This window comes from Vigna unguiculata, chromosome 9, assembly GCF_004118075.2.
Source record: "Vigna unguiculata cultivar IT97K-499-35 chromosome 9, ASM411807v1, whole genome shotgun sequence".
NCBI lineage: Eukaryota > Viridiplantae > Streptophyta > Magnoliopsida > Fabales > Fabaceae > Vigna > Vigna unguiculata.
In genome coordinates this window covers 32,574,359-32,596,780 of record NC_040287.1, presented here as the reverse complement: position 1 = coordinate 32,596,780, position 22,422 = coordinate 32,574,359, and the positions used below count along the sequence as shown (strand labels likewise).

The following is a 22,422-nucleotide window of genomic DNA, read 5'->3' as shown; positions in this document are numbered from 1 at the left end:
CCAGCCATTTCAGTCCTACCCATGTGGTTATGCATTTCTGGTTAAAGAGGGAGCCTACAATTTCTCCATGGCAGACCTCGTCAATTTTTACAGCAGCAACAACACGTTTCCTGTGGTTATGGATTGGACAGTGGGGAACACGTGCCTAGATGCTCAGAATAATGCTTCAAGTTATGCGTGCAAGGCAAAGTACAGTGAATGTCGCAATGCAGAGGTGGGATCTGGTTACCACTGTCAATGCTCCACTGGTTTTCGGGGAAACCCTTACCTACCTCATGGTTGTCAAGGTATTCCTCCTTTAAAAATAAATCATATTCAGTGTGTTTTTATTTAAGAATCAATTTTATAAAATTGCTTTTTTTAGTTACTTGAAAATTGATATCAAGTTTAAAAGTTAATGACCAGATTGTGCACATTTTAGATGTTGATGAATGCACTGAGGCATCTCACGACTGTTTAAAGGGTAGATCAATATGCAGCAACACAATAGGGAGCTACAGTTGTTCTTGTCCAAAGGGATATGAAGGAGACGGAAAAATTAGTGGAAGCGGATGTGTGATCAGCAGTAACCGCAAATTCATAATTTCTTTCGGTAAGTATACTATTTTATGTTAAAACATTACATAAGATTAACAAGTCCTACTATTACAATATAATATTGTTGAAAGAAATATGGCATAAATAACAATATCATAAGACAAAGTTGTCAAAATGTAGTAGTCAAAATATTATTATCTTAACTAGAACTGTCAAATGGGTTGGAACCTGCTAGTCAACCCGGCTCACCACGGGTTTGGGTCAGGTTGGGTTAAAATTTTCTTACAATTCTCAATACGTTGATTTTTTGACCCGGCTCATTTAGAACCCGGATCATCCGGGTTGAACCCGTTGTGAGCTGGGTTGGCTCACCAACCCGCACATAAAAGGGTCACACAAGTGTTTTTATTTATTTTTATTAAGTTGGGCTTTACATTTGGGTCATGTTAGGTTATTTTTTTATCCAACACATAAATAATTTGTATTTTCTTTTGTTTTGGTTTGTATTTGAATTGTATTAAAGTTTATTTAGATTTTAATTAGAATTACAATTTAGTTTTGACTGAAAAAAAATAAAAAAATAATTTTTTTTTAATTAAGTGAACCCCTGAGCCAACCCGTTTAACCCGTCAACTCGTAGTGGACCGGGCCGGGTTCGAATTTTGTTGGCTCGTTAGAAAGTGAGCTGGGTTAAATTGGTTCACTAAATTATCAACCCGTGGTGAATCAAACTGGATCAGACTAATTTAGATGTTTTGACAGCTCTAATCCTAACATAAGTACATATTTCTTTTGTTAGTTTAAATTCCTATTTTTAAGCTGATTTAGGTAAAATTTCTTTTACATATATACATAGAATAGAATAGTAGAGATCAAAGTTACTTTAAAAATAATTCTAAATTATTTACTTCACTCTCAATAAATATTTTTAAAATTTAAACTAAATTTAAAGAAAATAAGCAATAAAGAATAACTCTTTTGACATTAATATTCTAAAGAATTTTTTAATATTAAAATTCATTCAAAGATTTATATTTCCATCATATGGTATATTATTTTTTCCATGTATATCCACATAAATAAATTGAAATTCTTATTCTATATATAAACCAAAAAAAAAAATCCAATTCTATCTATATATCTTTTTAATATTAATTCCTATATGACGTCTAAATAGATTAATGGTATTTAACTTCAGTGGTCTATTCACCTCACATAGTGGACCAGGAATTTTTGTTTCAAGAACTGTTCAATCACCTCTTCTCTTTAGTCTTCCGGGTTTCGAATAATTCTCTAGATCTGTTGTTTTCAATTATCTAATAAATCACTAAAAAATATACTCTCTTTCCCTTCATTTAGAAACATATATGACCTCTTCTCAATTTGAATCTTTCTATTGCACTAAATTACAATAGTTTTGTCCTTTGTCTGTATACTTCAAGTTGAGTTGGTCCATGCATCATGTATGAAATATCTGAACAATAAGGCGCTTTTTATTAAATGTTACATCAGCAACTGAGCATACATCATAGAGAAAATAATTGTTTGCACTTATCGACGTTCAGGTGTGAGTGGAAGTATATTGGCACTGCTGGGGGAACCTTATATCTGTGTTGTACATTAAAGAAAAGAAAACTCAACAAACTTAAAGAACACTTTTTTCAACTAAACGGTGGCCTATTGTTACAGCAACAGATAAGCAGGTTTTGTGGATCAAATGAATTGACGAAAGTCTTTACTGTGGAAGAACTAAAAGAGGCCACCAACAATTTCAGTGAAGAGATGGTCTTAGGCGCAGGTGGGGAGGGAACAGTTTGCAAAGGAATATTACCTGATAATAGAACTGTAGCAATTAAAAAGTCGAGAATTAGTAACCCAAACCAAATTGAGCATTTCATCAATGAGGTGATTCTGCTTTGTCAAATTAACCATAGAAATGTGGTGAAACTCTTGGGATGTTGTTTAGAGACAGAGGTTCCCTTACTTGTTTATGAATTCGTTCCCAATGGAACTGTTTACGAACATCTCCACGATCAAACAAAATCTTTAAGACTTACATGGAAAAGAAGATTACAAATAGCAGTTGAAACTGGTGGGGCCCTGGCTTACTTGCATTCTGCTACCCATGCACCAATCGTACATAGAGATGTGAAAACTTCAAACATACTACTTGATCACAATCTGACTGCAAAGGTTTCTGATTTTGGAGCTTCAAAGATTATTCCTCTTGATCGAACACAGTTAACGACTTTGGTGATGGGGACACTGGGATATCTTGACCCACAATACTTCCACTCAAGCCAGTTAACAGAGTGATGTGTATAGTTTTGGAGTTGTCCTAGTCGAACTGCTAACAGGAGAGAAGGCACTCTCTTTTGAAAGGCCAGAGGCCCATAGAAACCTAGCGATTCACTTCCTTTCTTCAATGAATGAGGGTCGGTTACTTAGCATTGTCGATTGCCGCATAATAGATGAGGCAAATGTTGAGCAACTAATGGGTGTTGCAAATATTGCAAGGCATTGTTTAAGGTTGAAGGGGGAGGAAAGACCCACCATGAGAGAAGTGGCCATGGAACTTGAAGAAATCAACATTGTGGAGAAGCACCAATGGGAAACAATCAACTTGTCATCAGAGGAGACTGAAACTCTTCTCAAAGCAACACCATCATCTTCTTTTAGGGTAGATGGTGTTAACAGAGGAAGCATGCATTCTGGCTCTGATATTTTAAACCGAATTTCTTTTTCCTTAACTAGTGGAAGATGATTTCCCAAGACTGTTATTATTCAAGACTAGAGGGAAATCAACATTCAGAGTAATGGATGTGATATATTGTACGTGTATTCTCTTTCTAAGTTGCACAATGTGTCATTATTTTTATGATTAAATGTTGTGTACTATTGATAGACTTTTTAGTTAATTCATCCAGGGTTCTGTGCGGATTTGGTGAATGGTTTCTCAGGTTATATTGGTTTTTCAATTAATATTCAAATCTGTTGGGATGAAATATAGTGTGGAATATGATATGCTTTTTCTGTAAAAGTTATCACTAATATTTAATTAATTTATTTGCTAGAATTTTTTTGGAGTTGATGAATGTTTTCTCAAGTTTACTTCACAGCTAACGTTAAATTTTGTGATGAAAGGGTTTGTCAAAGGTATTTGATAGTTTACATTCATTATAGATTGTTAGGGGGTTGTTGATGAAAATCTTAGTTATCTTCATTTGTACGTGAGTGATGGATTTCGACTAATATTGCGGATTACCAAAAAGTAGCATCGAATACACGAGGGATGTTATTCAAATTGGTAAAGTTCATCTAGTACGATTGGGGATTTTGTATGTGTGGATAAAATTCGGGTAAGAAATAAATATTGTAAATGGATATCCGTTAAGTAATGGGTACGAATATTTTTAATACGCGCACGTTAACGGGACGGGTACAAGTATCATAATATCTGTATCCCGTGGATACCATATCTGCTATATTCTAATTTAAATTAAAAAAAAATCATAATTAAAATATTAACATATTGATTTTGAATGAGTTGTTTTTTTACCAATTAGTTTTTTAAAAAATCATTTTTTTGTAAATTGTCTTTCAACACTATTGAAATGAGTTATTTGGACTTTGTTTAAAATTTATGAATGTTATGTATTGTATTTTATTTGAATTTACGATTAAAATATGTTGTTAAATATTTATTTTTATTTTTTTGTTAATACCCGCGAGTACCCGTGAATATTAAAAATTTATGCGGGTACCCGCATAACGGATATCCGACAAATATAGGTATAGGTACGAGATATTTATCCAGCAGGTAGTTATTTCTCTATCTTACCCGCTCTCCGTTGACATCCATAAATATAACGTACAATATTTAGAAATGTTAGGGGATTACTCGAATGCTACAAAGTGGTAAAAAAACTATAAAAGAATTCATTTGTGTCATCTTTTGGGAAAAGAGACATTAAGATTATAATTTACATATTAAATATCGGATAAACAATTAATTTAGTACAATAAACATTAATATATTTTACTTTTAGTTTAATAAGAAAAAAAATTACAACCTCAATACACAATTTAACATGATATTTAGTGATTATCACATGTGGTTATTAAATAGAAAATTAAAATTAATATACAATTGACTTTAAAGGAACCTTTTCTTTTTTCTTTAAAATTTAAAAAATCTTTACACATCCTAAATAATAATCGGAGTTGGAACCATCAGATTTTGTCTACATGATGAAATTAAGAGAGTATTTGACGAAGATAGGTTTATACCTAGCTTGAACCGCAACCTCATATTTCTTGGTGAGCTAGAAAAGAAGGGATATATGTTCAAAGGTGAGAGGAGAGTGTAGAAGGTGTTAAGGGGTCCATGAAGGGTGTTAGAAAGAATGACCCATATATATGCCTTGGAAGGTGTTGTAGCATATGAGTCGGCATCTATTGCTGAGTAGGTCATGTTAATGCCCTTTCTCGCATAAGGTTCTAACAAAAGTCTCAATTTCTCCCTGTGTATAGAAAGATAACCAAAGTGTCAATACAAGGAATTGTATAATTTGTAGCTAGAGTTGTATCCAATTATCACCCTAAAAATTAAACAAACAATGAGGGAAAGAGAAAAAAAAATGTAAACTTTACTCTTAAATAGTGTTATAGTATCAATAGAAGAAACTAAAAAACTCTAGCACACAATTACACTAATGCAGTAATTTTCATTTCAGGTTTTTAAGAAGAAAAGGTTTAAATCACTATGCAAATGGCAATGTGATGTTGTGATATGATGAATTAATATGCAGAACTGTAAGGAAACATGAACTGAATATGTTACAAGCCTTAACAAGTCCTAAATGCCTTAATGAAAACTTAGTTTTCACCAAATATTTGATAAAATGCATTAATGAATTAAACTATTATTTATGCAATGCAAATCATTTAGAAAAATTTCTATATAAGTCTAATAATGCAAAATGAATGATTAAACTGAACTAAAAACTCCAAATACTCAAAATTATGTGTAAAATTAAATAAGACAACTATTGCAGTATTTGTTTTATCATTTATTGGTATGTTTATTATTATCCTTTTAAATAATTAAGGGTTTGTTAAATCAATTTAGAAAAGATTAGTATTTTATCTTTTACTGGATCATTAAGATTTTATTTGATAATTTTAGAAAAGATAAGTTTTTTATCTTTTACTATTTAATTAAGGTTTTTTTTAATAAATTGAAAAAGATAAGTATTTCATTCATATTTTATAGATAAGTGAAAATTTTAGAAATTTAAGAAGTTACCAACATAATCAATTATCAATAGAGTTGGTTACTTCAATTACAGATTCAAATACAAATTTCAAACCCAATCTATTTCTGAAAGTCTTTAAATAGAAGGCTCTTCAAAGTTAAAAATTAAACACTTATTTAAGGAGTTTAAGGTTTAGGGTTTAGGGAGAATAGGGAACCAACCCTAAAAGGTGGAGACTCAAGAGGCCGGAGACATTCATCATTATTTTTTTCCATTGTTCAGAATGTATATGAGCAACTAAACTCCCTTATTCACAAGGGTTTGATGCAATGTATCTTCAATCTTTATGATTTCTACCATTCAATATATTTATTTTTCATTATTCTTGTGTTTTATTCTCAATCTTAACTGCATAAATTGATTGATTGCATATTTATGGGTATCTAGTTAATGGACACGATGTCGGAACCTAGACTACAATTGAACTAATTGATTGAGCATTTAAACATAAGTTCATCATTGGTCATTCATAACATTCAAATTTAATGCCTAATGCGAACTTTTAATAAGAAAAGGTCTAAGACATTAGGGTTCTTATTAATAAGTTATATTTGTCGTTAAGACATTAGGGCTTGCTACATCTGATGTAAATGCTAGAGTGTGAATGTGAAGTACATTGTTTAGTGTTTTTCATATTGATTTGATGCATGAAATTTAACTCCAGTGAAGTCTTTATCATACTAATTTCCTAAATTTTTTTTTCTCAGTTTTAGATTTATTTCTTACACATCAACAATTTTCATTCTTTAAAGTTCTTAGCCTTAATTAGTAGTGAATAAACATATTTTTTCTGAACAACGCAAGTCTATGTGGGAAATCATATCTAGACTTATCCACTTTATTACTTGCACAATTTGATACACTTGTCAATTTTGTAATCGTTATTGATATAATCATCTTTCTGTATGCTTAAGTATGCAAATACAATGCCTAAGCCTAATCAAATATGATGGAAATGTAACTTCACTAGTTAATCCAAAATTGGTAGCAAACTATTCAAAATAGGATTTGACAGCATGTGGTATATGTACAAAATTTAGGTTTTAAGGATATGCTATATATGAAATGTTGATTTTGTCATTTGAACATGTATAATATGATGCAACCTGACTTTTAAAAAAAATAAATGCTTAAAATATGAAGGAAATTAGAAAATGCCTAATTGTACCTAAATGAGTGCAAACTAACTTCTAAGAATGAGTTAAGTTATTCATATGAAGATGAGAACTGTATTTCATGCACTTGTTCTATACAATGAAATATGCAGAATAAATGCTCAAAACTATCCAACAATTACAAATTCACAAAATCACTAGTTAAAGCAAACTTAGCAGCAAAGCAAACTTTAATATGACTCTAATTCTCTATATTGCTACCTTTATAATATTTATGTAAGTCTTTTATTAAATATTTTCTTATTTGATTTGTGCTTAATGCTTGGCTAAATTGACAACTTATCTTATTTTACTGGTTTGGATTGAGTTGGAAGACTGGTCTCAAACTATTGTCTAATCAAATCATCTCACTCTTGTTAGAGGCCTTCATATTCTAGAGGTGGGTTGGATAAAAGAGTCATGCACTTAAGGCAAGAATTCATTCTACAGGAGTGCAGGAATTGCACTGAGTTTGAAATTCTTAGATTTTAGGCTGCATGAGTGGGCCTAGATTTACCTTAGAGTACTATAAAGACATTGAATAATTAACATACTAAGAATCAAAGATAAATAACATTGCAATAGAAAAAGAAGAGATAAAATTCAACCACAACACCCATTTATCGTTATATTCCCCAAATCTTCAATTTAATTTTGTTTTATGATCAACTCAACTTTTACAAACATTGTTCCATTCAATTCAGCTGCAAATATTGGATGATCTTAACAAATCCATATGAATACAACACTTGTTTGATACTACTAAGCATCTCGTGCACTTGCTGGAATTGATTGCTACTTTAGTATCTCATCAAACTCACTTTTACTCAGAAAATATAAAAGAGGTATTGAGAATTAGATAAATGAAAAAATAATGTATTTTTGTGTGAATTATAACACTTTTTAGAAGAACTTTTTATCCAATTTTCACGTACCCTTGACATAGTATATTTTTTATCAACTCACTCCAAATAATCATAATGTAAAGCATCAGATTAAATATATTTTTAATCTTTGAATTTTGATGCAAAATTCAAATTTGTCCCTTGAGATGAATTTCATGTTAATATTTAAGTTATTTATACGGTTGACATTGTTGACATATTCTCGTTTCAATGTCAACTAAAAAATGTGTTCGACATGTCAAAAAATATTAACATAAATAGGTTAAAAAATATATATTCATTTATTTTTAAAGTTTGAGGACTAAAATATTTCAAAATTTCAGACATAAATAAATTCTAATTTCACATTAAATTTCAAGAATTAAAAACATATTAAACCCTACTATATCAAAGTGAAAATATATGATAAAATTTTGCTTCACTCGTATTTGTGTTACACTATGTTCTCATTACGACTTAATTATATGTAATTTGCAAAACTTATTGATAACTTTATTAAAAATATATATATATATATATATATATATATATATATATATATATATATATATATATATAACCTTCAAAACATGTAACTACAAACATTATTTTTTTTCTTCCCCGTATTAATTGGTATTTATGTTTTCCATTATAATATCAAAAAGTTCTTATATTTTTCTAGTGTAACAGTAAAAACCTTCTCGGAGTGGAGAGGATAAAAGAAAGAAGAGACACTTCAACTTAATTTAATTTTAGTATAGAAAAAATATGTATAATTATATTACTCTTGATTTCTAAAATATCTTCTCTTGTTACTTCCCCTAATTGTACCGATTAATGTACAGAAAATTGCAGTTTAGGAAAATAAATCATAAGGAGCAATACCCCGACTCTTCCCTATTCTATATATATTTTTTTTTTAATTTATTTTCCCATTATTTGACCGCGAAAAGAAACTACGTACAGAAATCAGAGGGCAGTTTTGAAAATTCAAATGATAGGACTATTGAACTTTATCATTGACTCCAAAGTCTTCCTAAATCAAATTCCACGTTCTTAAATGTATTAGGAAAATCATTGGAAGGGGCAATTGAACCTTGTCATTGACCCAAGTCTTTTTGAATCGATCATTCATTCCATATACTTGGTAAATCATAAGAGCACATTCATGATTAATAATTAAGTTGAAAGAAAAACAGGGCAGATGGGCTTCCATTTAAATCAGCGGCTACTTCTTGTAATCCTCACTGCAGCTGCAGCAGCAGCAGCAGAAGAGCAAAAATGCCCAACAAAGTGTGGCAATGTTAACATTCCATTTCCCTTTGGTCTGACTGAGCTCTGTTCTCTCAACACCTCATTTATCATCACTTGCAACAAAACCCTTTCACAACCAATTCCATTCTTGAAAATTGATCCAAAGGTGCGGGTGCTGGACATCTCACTCGACGGCCAACTTCACGTTTCATTGCCAGTTGCCACAAGTTGCGTCAATAACACGATTGGTGAATCAGAGGATGAAAATTGGCTCTTCGAGTTCAAGCTCAAACCTTTTCACCTATCATCCAAGCAAAACAAGTTAACTGTATTGGGTGGTGACGCGGCGGGAGTAGTATATGATCAAGGTTCAAGATCCGGAAGACTATACATTACTACTGCGTGCGTGTCTGTGTACAGTGGCCTTGACAAGGAACCAACGAATGACGAGTCATGCTCCGGCACTTTTTGTTGCGAGACTCCAATTCAACAAAGGCTATCGGAATTTTATATTTATTCTGCAAATATAATCATAAATAACTTCACCAAGTCATTTCAGTCCTACCCATGTGGTTATACATTTCTGGTTAAGGATGGAGCCTACAATTTCTCAATGACACACCTCATCAATTTTAACAGAACCAACACGTTTCCTGTGGTTTTGGATTGGGCAGTGGGGAACACGTGCATAGATGCTCAGAAGAATGCTTCAAGCTATGCGTGTAAGTCAAAGTACAGTGAATGTCACAATGCAATCGTGGGACCTGGTTACCATTGTAAATGCTCCACTGGTTTTCAAGGAAATCCTTACCTACCACATGGCTGTCAAGGTCTTTATATTCTCCTCCTTTTAACATATACTCAATATTAACGTCTTTTTATATTACAATCAATTTTATAAAACTACCTTTATTATGAATTTTGATTCTCTATGGACTTTTTCTGTATTATTTCTCTGTTCTTCCTTTAAAATACATTCATGAACACCACAGTTAACAAGTGTATAAAGCTCAGCGATCCATTCAACAACTGTACAAATAATGACAAACTATACACAAACTTTTGACATTTCTTTTTCTAATACTCGTTAATTATCTTTTAGATGTTGATGAATGCACTGAGGAATCTGACGACTGTTTAAAGGGTAGATCAACATGCAGCAACGATCCAGAAGGGAGCTACACTTGTTTATGTCCAAAGGGATATGAAGGAGATGGGAAAATTAATGGAAGTGGATGTGTTATCAGGAGTAACCGCAAAATCATAATCGCTTTCAGTAAGTATACTTTTGTCTTCAAAACATTCTATTCTGCACTACAGAACAAGCTTAACAGGGGTTACTATTACAATATAATATTCCTGAAAGAAATTTCATTGGTATAAAAAATGATTTTGATATAAAGTACATCTTTCTATATACATATGTTTTTAATGTTAATTACTAGATACTAGATGACATCTAAATAGATTAACACTATTTAATTTCAGCAATCTCTTCATATCACACAAAGTGGACCTTGACCTTTTGTTTCAGGAACTGTTCAACCACCACTTCTCTTTATTCTCCCGGGCTTCGAATAATTCTCTAGATCTATTGTTTTCAATTATCTAATAGATCACTAAATAAAAGCATGATGTCTTTCCCTTCATTTCAAAACATATATCAGCTCTTCTAAATTAGAATATTTCCTTTGCATTAAATTACAATATTAGCCTTGTCCTTTTTCTGTATATGCCTTCAAGTTGAGTTTAAATGCATCATGTATGAAATCTCGGAACATAAGGCGCTTTTTATTAAATGTTTCATCAGCAACTGAGCATACATCATAGAGAAAACAATTGTTTGCACTTATCGATGTTCAGGTGTGAGTGGAAGTATATTGGCACTGCTGGGGGGAACCTTATTCGTCTGCTGTACATTAAAGAAAAGAAAACTCAACAGACTTAAAGAACATTTTTTCCAACTAAACGGTGGCCAGTTATTACAGCAACAGATAGGCAGGTATAGTGGATCAAATGAATTGACAAAAATCTTTACTGTGGAAGAACTAAAAGATGCCACCCACAATTTCAGTGAAGAGATGGTCTTAGGCGCAGGTGGGGAGGGAACAGTTTACAAAGGAATATTACCTGACAATAGAACTGTAGCAATTAAAAAGTCGAGAATTAGTAACCCAAACCAAATTGAGCATTTCATCAATGAGGTGATTCTGCTTTGTCAAATCAACCATAGAAATGTGGTGAAACTCTTGGGGTGTTGTTTAGAGACAGAGGTTCCCTTACTTGTTTATGAATTCGTTCCCCATGGAACTGTTTACGACCATCTCCACGATCAAACCAAATCTTTAAGACTTACATGGAAAAGAAGATTACAAATAGCAGTTGAAACTTCTGGGGCCCTGGCATACTTGCATTCTGCTACCAATGCACCAATCGTACACAGAGATGTGAAAACTTCAAACATACTACTTGATCACAATCTCACTGCAAAGGTTTCTGATTTTGGAGCTTCAAAGATTATTCCTCTTGATCGAAGTCAGTTAACGACTTTGGTGATGGGGACACTGGGATATCTTGACCCACAATACTTCCACTCAAGCCAGTTAACAGAGAAAAGTGATGTTTATAGTTTTGGAGTTGTCCTAGTCGAACTGCTAACCGGAGAGAAGGCACTCTCCTTTGAAAGGCCGGAGGCTCATAGAAATCTAGCGGTTCACTTCCATTCTTCAATGAACGAGGGTGGGTTACTAAACATTGTCGATAGCCGCATAATAGATGAGGCAAATGTTGAGCAACTAACGGATGTTGCAAATATAGCAAGGCATTGTTTAAGGTTGAAGGGGGAGGAAAGGCCCACCATGAGAGAAGTGGCAATGGAACTTGAAGGAATAAACACTGTGGAGAAGCACCAATGGGAAAAGGTAAACTTGTCATCAGAGGAGACTGAAACTCTTCTCAAAGCAACACCGTCATCTTCTTTTAGTGTAGATGGTGTTAACAGAAGAAGCATGCATTCTGGCTCTGATACTTTAAACCGAATAATTTCCTTGTCCTTAACTAGTGGAAGATGATTAGATGATATTATTATAATAATTCACAAGACTATTGTTATTCAAGACTAGATGCCGATCAATATCAGTATGGATGTTATATATTGTATGTTGTATTCTATTTTTTCATTCCACAATGTGTCGTTATTTTATGATTATATGTTTTGTACCATTGATAGACTTTAGTTAATTCATCCAGATTCTGTGTGCAGTGTTGGTGAATAGTTTCTCGTATTATATTGGATATATGTCGGGAAAAAAGGCATTAAGAACATTATCATTTTTATCCTTAAGAAATACAAAGAACACAAAAATATAAATAAAAAACTTCAAATATAGAGAATAATTACGACAGTTGTCTAAAGACAATCAGAGAATAATTACTATGTGTGAATTTTTATATCACACAGAAAAATCTTTTAATCCTTTGACTAGAGGTGGCAATGTGGGCTAGCCTGACCCACCAGCCCGCATTTGGCCTGTCCCATATTTTCAACACGGGCTAAAAAGTCTAACCCGCCCCATATAAAACCGGTCTTGTTTTTTTTTTTTTAATTCTTATCATAGAGCTTTTAATATTCAACAAATTGGGAAATTTTAACAAGTTCACAAAATTAAGCAAAAACTTTGGGGAGTTAGATGATAAATTGATAATTCAATATTTTTCATTATATTCATATTCGTACTCTGACATATACGATGTATTCTTCACATTTTATCATATTTAAAAATACATAATACTTTTCTTTTCTAGTCATACAAGAATTTAGAACGTTCATACAAAAATAACCGATATACACAAGAGTAAGTTTTTTTTTTTTTTGCAGACTGCGGGCCTGGTCGAGCAGGTTGAGAGCTTTTGTGGTTGGGCTTTTGTAGAACAGCAAGCTCAATATCCTGGCCTACCCCGCGTTTTTTGACAGGCCTATGGGCCGGTCCGCTGGACCGAATCCACATTGCCACTCCTACCTTTGACCCCAAGTACGCCCACACTTTCAAATTTTTACAGCACACAAAAAACAACCCTTTGACCTCAAGTGTACCCACACTCTCCATAGCAAGTATTTAATTACACTTCACAATACCCTACTACAAGAGTAAAGTATAAGAAAAATCAAACACTAATTTAAAGTGTCTTTGAATTGCGGCAAGGAATCCCATGGACTTGGAGCCCATTATATAGTCATCAACACTCACACCCTAGCTTATCCTAGACAATGTGAGACTCTTTTCAAGACGCATTATTTTCATCGACCCAACATTTTTCACTCTAATTAAAATAAACACATTTTCATTGCCTATACCCGCAATCATACTTCCCAACAATTTCCATTTGGAATTAAATCATCCCAAGAATTTTCACTTAGTATTAAATCATCCCAAGAATTTCGATGCACCCTGCATTAATGTTAACCAATACCCGTATATAATTACCACACACCTTACATATATATTAACCAATGCCCACGCATACACACTATACACTCTACATCAATACTAACCAATACCCATATTAGCATTCATAGTCTGCCTAACCAGGAGCTACCACATATCACATTCTTTCATTTTCAAATATGTTCAACCAGGAACCGCCACATCATAATCTTCTTCACCACGACCTATGTCCTAAGACAACCAGAAAATAATTACTTGTGTGCATATTTTTACAACACACAAAAAACACTTTCAATCTTTTGACTTCAAGTACACTCACACTTTCTAGAATAAGAATTTAACTACAAGTTACTACAAAAGTCTAGAGTAAGAATTTAAGTACACCTTACTACAAAAGTACAAGAAGAGTAAAATATTAGTTCAAGGTATCTTTGACTTAGGACAAAGAACATCATAAACTTATAGTTCATTATATAATCACTAATATCCACTCTCTAACTTATCCTAGAAGATATGAGACTTTTTAAAATATATTATTTTGATTCCCATAACTATTTACAAATGTGGTTGGGATGAAATGCACCGTGGAATATGAGATTTTTTTTCTGTAAAAGTTTTTACTATTATTTAATAAATTTATTGGCTATAATTTTCTAGGGAGTTGAAAATGTTTTCTGAAGTTATATTGGTTTTACTTTACACGAGGGGATGTTATTCAAGTGGTCAAATCGACTTTAGACATTAAAATATTTAGAAATGTTAATGTCGATAACATGTAAACAACAAAGTGGAAAAACAAAAGCAATACAAATTCATTTGTGATTGCTTTTGGGAAAAGAGATACAAGATTATATTTTACATTAAATATTGGGTAAACAGTTTGTTCAGTACAATAAATATTTTTAATATAATAAGAAAATAAGTTACAATTTTAATGTAAAATTTTAATTCAGTTAATTTTTTGAAAATTCTATTAATGTTTAAGATAATGTTTTCTCAAGTTGATGAATGTTTTCTCAAGTTTTCTTCCCAGCTAACGTGAAATTGTGACATGTTCTTGATGAAAGGGTTTGTCAAAGTTGTTTGATAGTTTACATACTTATTAGATTGTTAGAGCGTTGTTGATAAAAATCTTAGTTATCTCCATTTGTATCTCGGTGGTGGATTTTGACTGTGGATTAGTGCTAAAAAGTAGCCTCCATTATGTAAGGCTCTATTTTAATTCTGCCCTAAAGTTAGTGGGTTGTCCTTGTAAGTGGGCCTAAAGTCGGCCCAACGTATAAAGTCCTTAGGTTTGCCCCAAACCTAATGTACCTTACCATTTTCTGAAAACTTTGCCCTTGCCTTGAGCTGCAGCCGTCACCCCTCCGCTAGGGTTTCGTTCGACTGTCACGTAAGCTAAAGGGACTTCTACTCTATGTAAGTGTCTCTCCCAGCCGTACAGATTCCCTTTTCGCTATCTTGTTTCGTATTTTCAGTTAAAAGCCTCCATTGACTCAGTTTCCCTGGTTCTTTTTCGTTGTCCTGCCAGTTCTGCGAGCCATCCTTGAGTTGGTGCACCCCGAGGTCCCGTGTCGAAGCTCCGTTAGCCCTCTTCCAGGTACGGGAAGTTAGGGTTTCTAGTTTCGAGTCATCCTTTGATCTGTGTATGAGTTTGTTGTTGGTTGCACGGTTTGATCCTTCGTTATGATGCGTGAGAGTATCTTGCATGAGTGGTTTGGTCGGAAATCATGGCTGCTACAGGTGAAACAGTGGCGAGACCTATTGATCTCGCTCAGGCGAGCCAGTCTCGCCTAGGCGAGACAATTAGGGGCTCGCCTAGACCTGTTATGCGAGTGGTCGCCCAGGCGACCCACTCCTTGTTTTTGAGCGAGCGAACATCTCGCCCAGGTGAGAAGGGACTCGCCTAAGCGAGATCCCGCGTTGGCTCCTGGTTCCTCCTTCGAGCCCTCGCCTAGGCGAAGGGGTTCTGATGGGGAAAACAATAACAAACAATATACCAGAGAATGCAGCGGATATAATTTCCCCTAACTTGCAAGAATCTATGAGGAGCAATAATCAAAGAGCAGCAATAATAAACCACCAAAAGCACAAATAAAGGCACCAAGATTTTTAACGTGGAAAACCCCTCAAATCAAGGGTAAAAACCACGAGTCGTCCAGACCAAAGAAATAGCTTCACTATGATCAACAAGAGTACAAAAGAGTCTTAATCAATAGCACAAATTAGTGCCAACACCCAACCAAATAACAAAGCAACAAAGCTTTCAAATAGAGAAGAACAAGGGAGGAAAACCTCTACAAATCACTGCTGCAGTGCGAAATTAATATCTCCCAACTCAGACCTCGTATCAAAGATCCGACCGGTCAGAATGAAGAGCAATGAGTTCCGAACCTGCTGTAAAAATTTCAGCCCGATCCAACGGTGAACGAATCCGTAGCGCCGAATTTACTGCGACAGCTCTATGAAAAACGTGAACAGAATTTTCCCTCTACCTCTCCCTCTATGTGTTAGGGCTTTCAGTGTATTCTTACTCTATTGTTCTGCCTCTCTCTTTATTTTATAGCCTCCTCTCCACTAGGTTTAAGTGAGACATGGGCTTCTCAAATTTTGGGCCTTTTCTCCACATAGGAAGGGAGCCCAATACCCAACAAATCTCCCCCTCACAACTATGTGGAGATAACCGCCAAACCGGCGATCTCACAACAAACTTCAAACTTTCCTCTTGGCAATGCTTTAGTCATCATATCAGCACCATTATCATCTGTATGAACCTTTTTCAACTCCAACAACTTAGCATCCAAAGCATCACGTATCCAATGATACCTCACATCAATATGTTTGGATCTAGAATGAAAAGTTGGATTCTTACCAAGATGGATAGCACTTTGGCTATCAACAAACAATGAATAGTTATCTTGCCTAAAACCAAGCTCCTGCAAGAATTTCTTCAACCATAACACCTCCTTGCATGCTTCAGTAATAGCAATGAACTCTGCTTCTGTAGTAGACAACGCTACACACCTTTGTAGTCTTGATTGCCAAGCCACAGCTCCCCCTGCAAACTTTATCAAATAGCCCGAAGTGGACTTTCTGGAATCAATATCCCCAGCCAAATCTGAGTCTGAGTAACCCATCAAAGTAGGTTTATCACCTCCAAAACAAAGCTTCATATCAACTGTACCATGAAGATACCTCAAAATCCATTTCACAGCATTCCAATGCTCTCTACCTGGGTTTGACAAAAATCGACTAACTGTACCAACAGCATGTGCAATATCTGGTCTTGTACACACCATCGCATACATCAAACTGCCCACCGCAGATGCATAAGGAACTCTACTCATATTGGTCTTCTCAACTTCATTTGAAGGACTCTGTTTAACACTCAGTTTAAAATGAGTAGCAAGAGGAGTACTCACAGCTTTAGCATTTTCCATCTGGAATCTCTGCAACACCTTCCTAATGTATTGCTCTTGTGATAGATAAATCTTCTTTTCTCTCCTATCACGTGAGATATGTATGCCAAGAATCCTTTTAGCAGCTCCCAAGTCTTTCATGGCAAAAGACTCGCCAAGTGTCTTCTTTAACCTGTCAATTTTGGAAATATCTTTTCCAACAATAAGCATGTCATCAACATATAATAACAGGATAATAAAGTCATCATTAGAAAAACTTTTAACAAAGACACAATGATCAGAAGTAGTCTTCATGTAACCCTGCTCACACATAAAAGACTCAAACTTCTTATACCACTGCCTTGAAGCCTGCTTCAAACCGTATAGACTCTTCCTTAGTCTACACACATATTCTTCCTTGCCTTTAACAAGAAAACCATCAGGTTGCTTCATGTATATCTCTTCCTCCAAATTACCATGAAGGAAAGCTGTCTTCACATCCATCTGCTCAACCTCCAAATCAAGAGTAGCAGCTAAACTTAGCACAGTTCTGATGGATGACATTTTCACCACAGGTGAGAAAATCTCATTGAAATCAACACCCTTTTTCTGTCTGAAACCTTTCACCACTAATCTGGCCTTGTACCTTGGAAGTGTAGAATTTGAATCTTGTTTCACCCTGAAAATCCACCTAGTTTCCAATGCCCTTTTGCCCTTAGGCAATTTCACCAAGTCGTAAGTGTGATTATCATGCAAAGATTTCATCTCATCTTGCATTGCATCCAGCCACTGTTTCTTCTCTTCACTATCCAAAGCCTCTTCAAAACACTCAGGTTCTCCACCGTCAGTCAAGGTTATGTACTCATCACAGGAATACCTTGTAGAAGGTTGTTTTTGTCTATTAGACCTCCTGAGTTGGACTTGAGGTGATTCAGGTATATCACCAAGATCGTCATCATCATCATGTTCCTCTTGAGCATCATCAATTGGAACCTCTACTCCACTTCCAAACTGTTGATCATCAACATCACCATGTTGCTCATTGTCTTGAGCTTCCGTTTCAACATTCTCCAAATTGTGAGCGGGCAACCTCATCGGATTACCATCAGTGAGATTACTATCTTTCTCGGGTGTGGTCTTCTCCACCTTATCAATGTCTTCAATGGTCTGGTCTTCCATGAATTGTACATCACGACTTCTAACAAGCTTCTTCTCAACAGGATCATAAAACCTGTAGCCAAATTCATCCTCACCATAGCCAATAAAGATACATTGCCTTGTCTTTTTATCTAACTTGGATCTTTCATCCTTAGGAACATGAACAAATGCCCTGCAACCAAAGACACGCAAATGATCATAGCTAATATTCTTACCAAACCAAATTTTGTCTGGCACCTCAGTATTCAAAGCAACTGCGGGACTGAGATTAATAACATGCACAGCTGCAAGCAATGCCTCTCCCCAAAAGTGCTTAGGCAACTTTGCTTCTGAAAGCATACATGTAACCCTTTCAACCAAGGTCCTGTTCATCCTCTCCGCTAGACCATTCAACTGAGGAGTTTTAGGAGGAGTCTTCTCGTGTCTGATACCATGCTGCCTGCAATAAACATCAAAAGGTCCACGGTACTCACCACCATTATCACTACGGATGCATTTCAGCTTCTTGCCTGATTGCCTCTCAACCATAGCATGAAATTCCTTGAACTTTTCAAGTACTTGACCTTTCCGCTGAAGAGCATAGACCCATAGCTTCCTGGAACAATCATCAATAAAAGTAACAAAGTAAACTGCACCACTAAATGACTTTACCTTTAATGGGCCACAAACGTCAGAATGCACCAATTCAAGTAATTCTGACTTCCTTGAGGGTGGATGCTTCTTAAAAGATACTCTGGTTTGTTTACCAGCCATGCAATGAGAACATTTCTCCAATTCTGCATTTCTCAATCCCATAAGCACATCCTTTTTAGCTAAGCAGTTAAGCCCTTTCTCACTTATATGACCAAGCCTCCGGTGCCACAAAGATGCCTCCATATACATAGCATTCACACTGTCTTTAGCAACCAAAGCTTTAGTCCAATACAATTTAGATTGTTTCTCCCCTCTGGCCATAACCAAGTTACCTTTAGTGAGCTTCCATTTACTAGAACCAAAGTGATTGTCATAACCACAATCATCAAGCAACTGCACAGAGATTAAATTAAAACGGACATCCGGAGCATGTTTGACTCCTTTAAGCAACAACTGCACTCCCATGTTGGTTTGCAGGCAAACATCACCAACACCAATCACTTTAGACTCACCATCATTACCCATCTTCAACACTCCAAAATCACCAGAAGTGTAAGATGTGAAGAACTCCTTCCTAGGTGTAACATGCAGTGTAGCACCACTATCAATAATCCACATGCTCTCATCAGATACAAGATTAACGGACTCAAAGTCACGAAGAAGAACAAGATCACCATCTGTAGCAGTAGTGACACGATCATCATCATCATGATCATTCTCTCTCTGTTTGCCCTTCTTGTCTTTGTTCTCCTTTTTCCACTTAAAACAGTATTTCTGAATGTGTCCAGTTTTATGACAAAAATGGCACTCTAAATTCTTGTATCTTGACTTGGACTTGCTCCTACTCTTCTCTCTACCACCTTTATGTTCCTTTTTCTGACTTCTCCCCCTAGCTTCTGTAACAAGCATCTCAGACTGAGATGAAGAACCATGTGCCTTCCTTCTCATCTCTTCATTAAGAGCACCGCTCTTTGCCATCTGAAAAGAAACAACACCATTCGAGGCAGAGTTCGTAATTGAAACCCGAAATACCTCCCAAGACTCTGGTAGAGTATTAAGCAACCATAATCCCATAACTTCGTCATCAAACTTTATGCCCATTCCTGACAATTGATCTAGGAGCCCTTGAAACTCATTTAAGTGATCAGAAATAGAAGAATTCTCCCTGTACCTCAAATTCATCAAGCAATTTAACAAATACAATTTATTATTGCCCGACTTAGAAGCATACAAAGACTCAATCTTCTCCCACAAAGCTCTGGCATGTGTCTCATTAGCAATATGATTATAAACATTATCTTCAACATATTGCCGAATAAAACCACATACCTGTTGGTGCTCAAAGTCCCATTCTTCTTCAGACATAGAATCTGGCTTCTGTGTAGCAAAGACCGGAAGATGCAATTTCTTGACAAATAATAAATCTTTCATCTTGCCCTTCCACAAATGATAATTTGTACCATTCAAAGCAACCATCTTTGCATTTGCCTCCATCATTCAAGCAAGTAAATATAGCCCAACCAAGAGCTCTGATGCCACTCTGATGGGGAAAACAATAACAAACAATATACCAGAGAATGCAGCGGATATAATTTCCCCTAACTTGCAAGAATCTATGAGGAGCAATAATCAAAGAGCAGCAATAATAAACCACCAAAAGCACAAATAAAGGCACCAAGATTTTTAACGTGGAAAACCCCTCAAATCAAGGGTAAAAACCACGAGTCGTCCAGACCAAAGAAATAGCTTCACTATGATCAACAAGAGTACAAAAGAGTCTTAATCAATAGCACAAATTAGTGCCAACACCCAACCAAATAACAAAGCAACAAAGCTTTCAAATAGAGAAGAACAAGGGAGGAAAACCTCTACAAATCACTGCTGCAGTGCGAAATTAATATCTCCCAACTCAGACCTCGTATCAAAGATCCGACCGGTCAGAATGAAGAGCAATGAGTTCCGAACCTGCTGTAAAAATTTCAGCCCGATCCAACGGTGAACGAATCCGTAGCGCCGAATTTACTGCGACAGCTCTATGAAAAACGTGAACAGAATTTTCCCTCTACCTCTCCCTCTATGTGTTAGGGCTTTCAGTGTATTCTTACTCTATTGTTCTGCCTCTCTCTTTATTTTATAGCCTCCTCTCCACTAGGTTTAAGTGAGACATGGGCTTCTCAAATTTTGGGCCTTTTCTCCACATAGGAAGGGAGCCCAATACCCAACAACTTGTCAGGTTTTACAGAGGGGGTTTCATTGGGGAGAACAACACCAATGAGATTTGAGCCTAACCACATAAGACACTGACACCACTCTCAACCCAAAACCTTAAGGCAATGGGTTTATGGGTCTTTATTCTTATATAGTGCTCTACTTTCTCATTTCTGGTCAATGTGGGACTTAGACTCACACTTGAATTCCTAACAATCTCCCCCTCAAGGGTGAGTCCCTTCAACCACATTGGTACACTCCCCCTCCAGCGGAAGCTGCCCAACCACGAGTACTCCTTTTCTGCCCTTTTCAGTACCGCCGTTCTTTTTAACGGGACACGCTTACCTGGAACTCTTTGCCAGGAAGACTTTCGATACAGGGATCTTACTGGTACTGCACTCATCTGAGCCGGCATTAACCATCGGCTCTGATACCACTTGTCAGGTTTTACAGAGGGGGTTTCATTGGGGAGAACAACACCAATGAGATTTGAGCCTAACCACATAAGACACTGACACCACTCTCAACCCAAAACCTTAAGGCAATGGGTTTATGGGTCTTTATTCTTATATAGTGCTCTACTTTCTCATTTCTGGTCAATGTGGGACTTAGACTCACACTTGAATTCCTAACAGGTTCCGCCTGAGCGAGACCCTTCAGCCTGAGCGAGGGACTGGGCGAGGCAGTGTGGTGTTTGGTTGCGTATTTACTCCCTTATGCTTGGAATTATTTGGGTATGACTGCTATGATAAGATGCATGTACTGATGTATGAATATATGCCTAATGGGTTGTTATATATGCATGACATAATTCATAAATGATGAATGATGGGTGTGGTGGGGACATAACATGTGAAATAAATGAGTGGTTTGGAACTAAAGGAACATGGTATTGACATGAGATGAGACCCTAGACTCATGGGATGGTGATGATCAGATGTATGGATTCAAAATGTGATGCGTATGAGGAATAAATCTCGTGGATGGGTATGGAATTGTAACCATGATTTTTGATGTTCTCCTACTGCTGTTTTATGAATGTTGGTCCGTGTCAGCGTGTAATTTCTTGGGGTCTCTAAGTGAGACCTCCGGGGCTATGCTTCAGTGGTCGGGACGTAATTCCATGGCCCCTGTTAGTGGGTGTCCATGGTGGTGCCCCATCTGTATAACTAGGTAAGGATTCAAGGTAAGGTTGCATCCTGACACTCTGAGGAGCCAGTTAGTCTCACTTAGAGCGGACTGACTCTTGTGGTGGGAGTAGCAGGAGGCCTGAAACTCATTAAGGGCTAACCTTGTGGTGGGAGAGATTTGATTCATCGTAACACTTGTAACACATAGCTCAGGATCGAGCAGCTCAGGGTCGAGCAGAGGTATCCACCACAAGTGCAAGCATCCGCTGAATCCGACCAAGTTATACGTATCTGGATGAGTCG

At 35.8% G+C, this 22,422-nt stretch overlaps 2 protein-coding genes across 2 annotated transcripts; both read left to right on the top strand.

Annotated features, from left to right (window-relative positions):
* LOC114162144 (wall-associated receptor kinase 3-like) lies at positions 1–3,345 on the top strand. The gene is given in 5 exon segments (XM_028045931.1): positions 1–287; positions 422–592; positions 2,103–2,129; positions 2,132–2,849; positions 2,851–3,345. Coding segments are annotated over 5 exon segments (1,587 nt in total). The 5' UTR covers positions 1–67; the 3' UTR covers positions 3,302–3,345.
* A 5,633-nt stretch (positions 3,346–8,978) lies between these two features.
* Positions 8,979–12,388, top strand: LOC114162142 (wall-associated receptor kinase 2-like). Its single transcript, XM_028045928.1, has 3 exons — positions 8,979–9,977; positions 10,250–10,423; positions 11,011–12,388. The coding sequence occupies exons 1-3, from the start codon at positions 9,098–9,100 to the stop codon at positions 12,216–12,218; spliced, it is 2,262 nt and encodes a 753-aa protein (XP_027901729.1). The 5' UTR covers positions 8,979–9,097; the 3' UTR covers positions 12,219–12,388.
* The last annotated feature ends 10,034 nt before the right edge of the window (positions 12,389–22,422 follow it).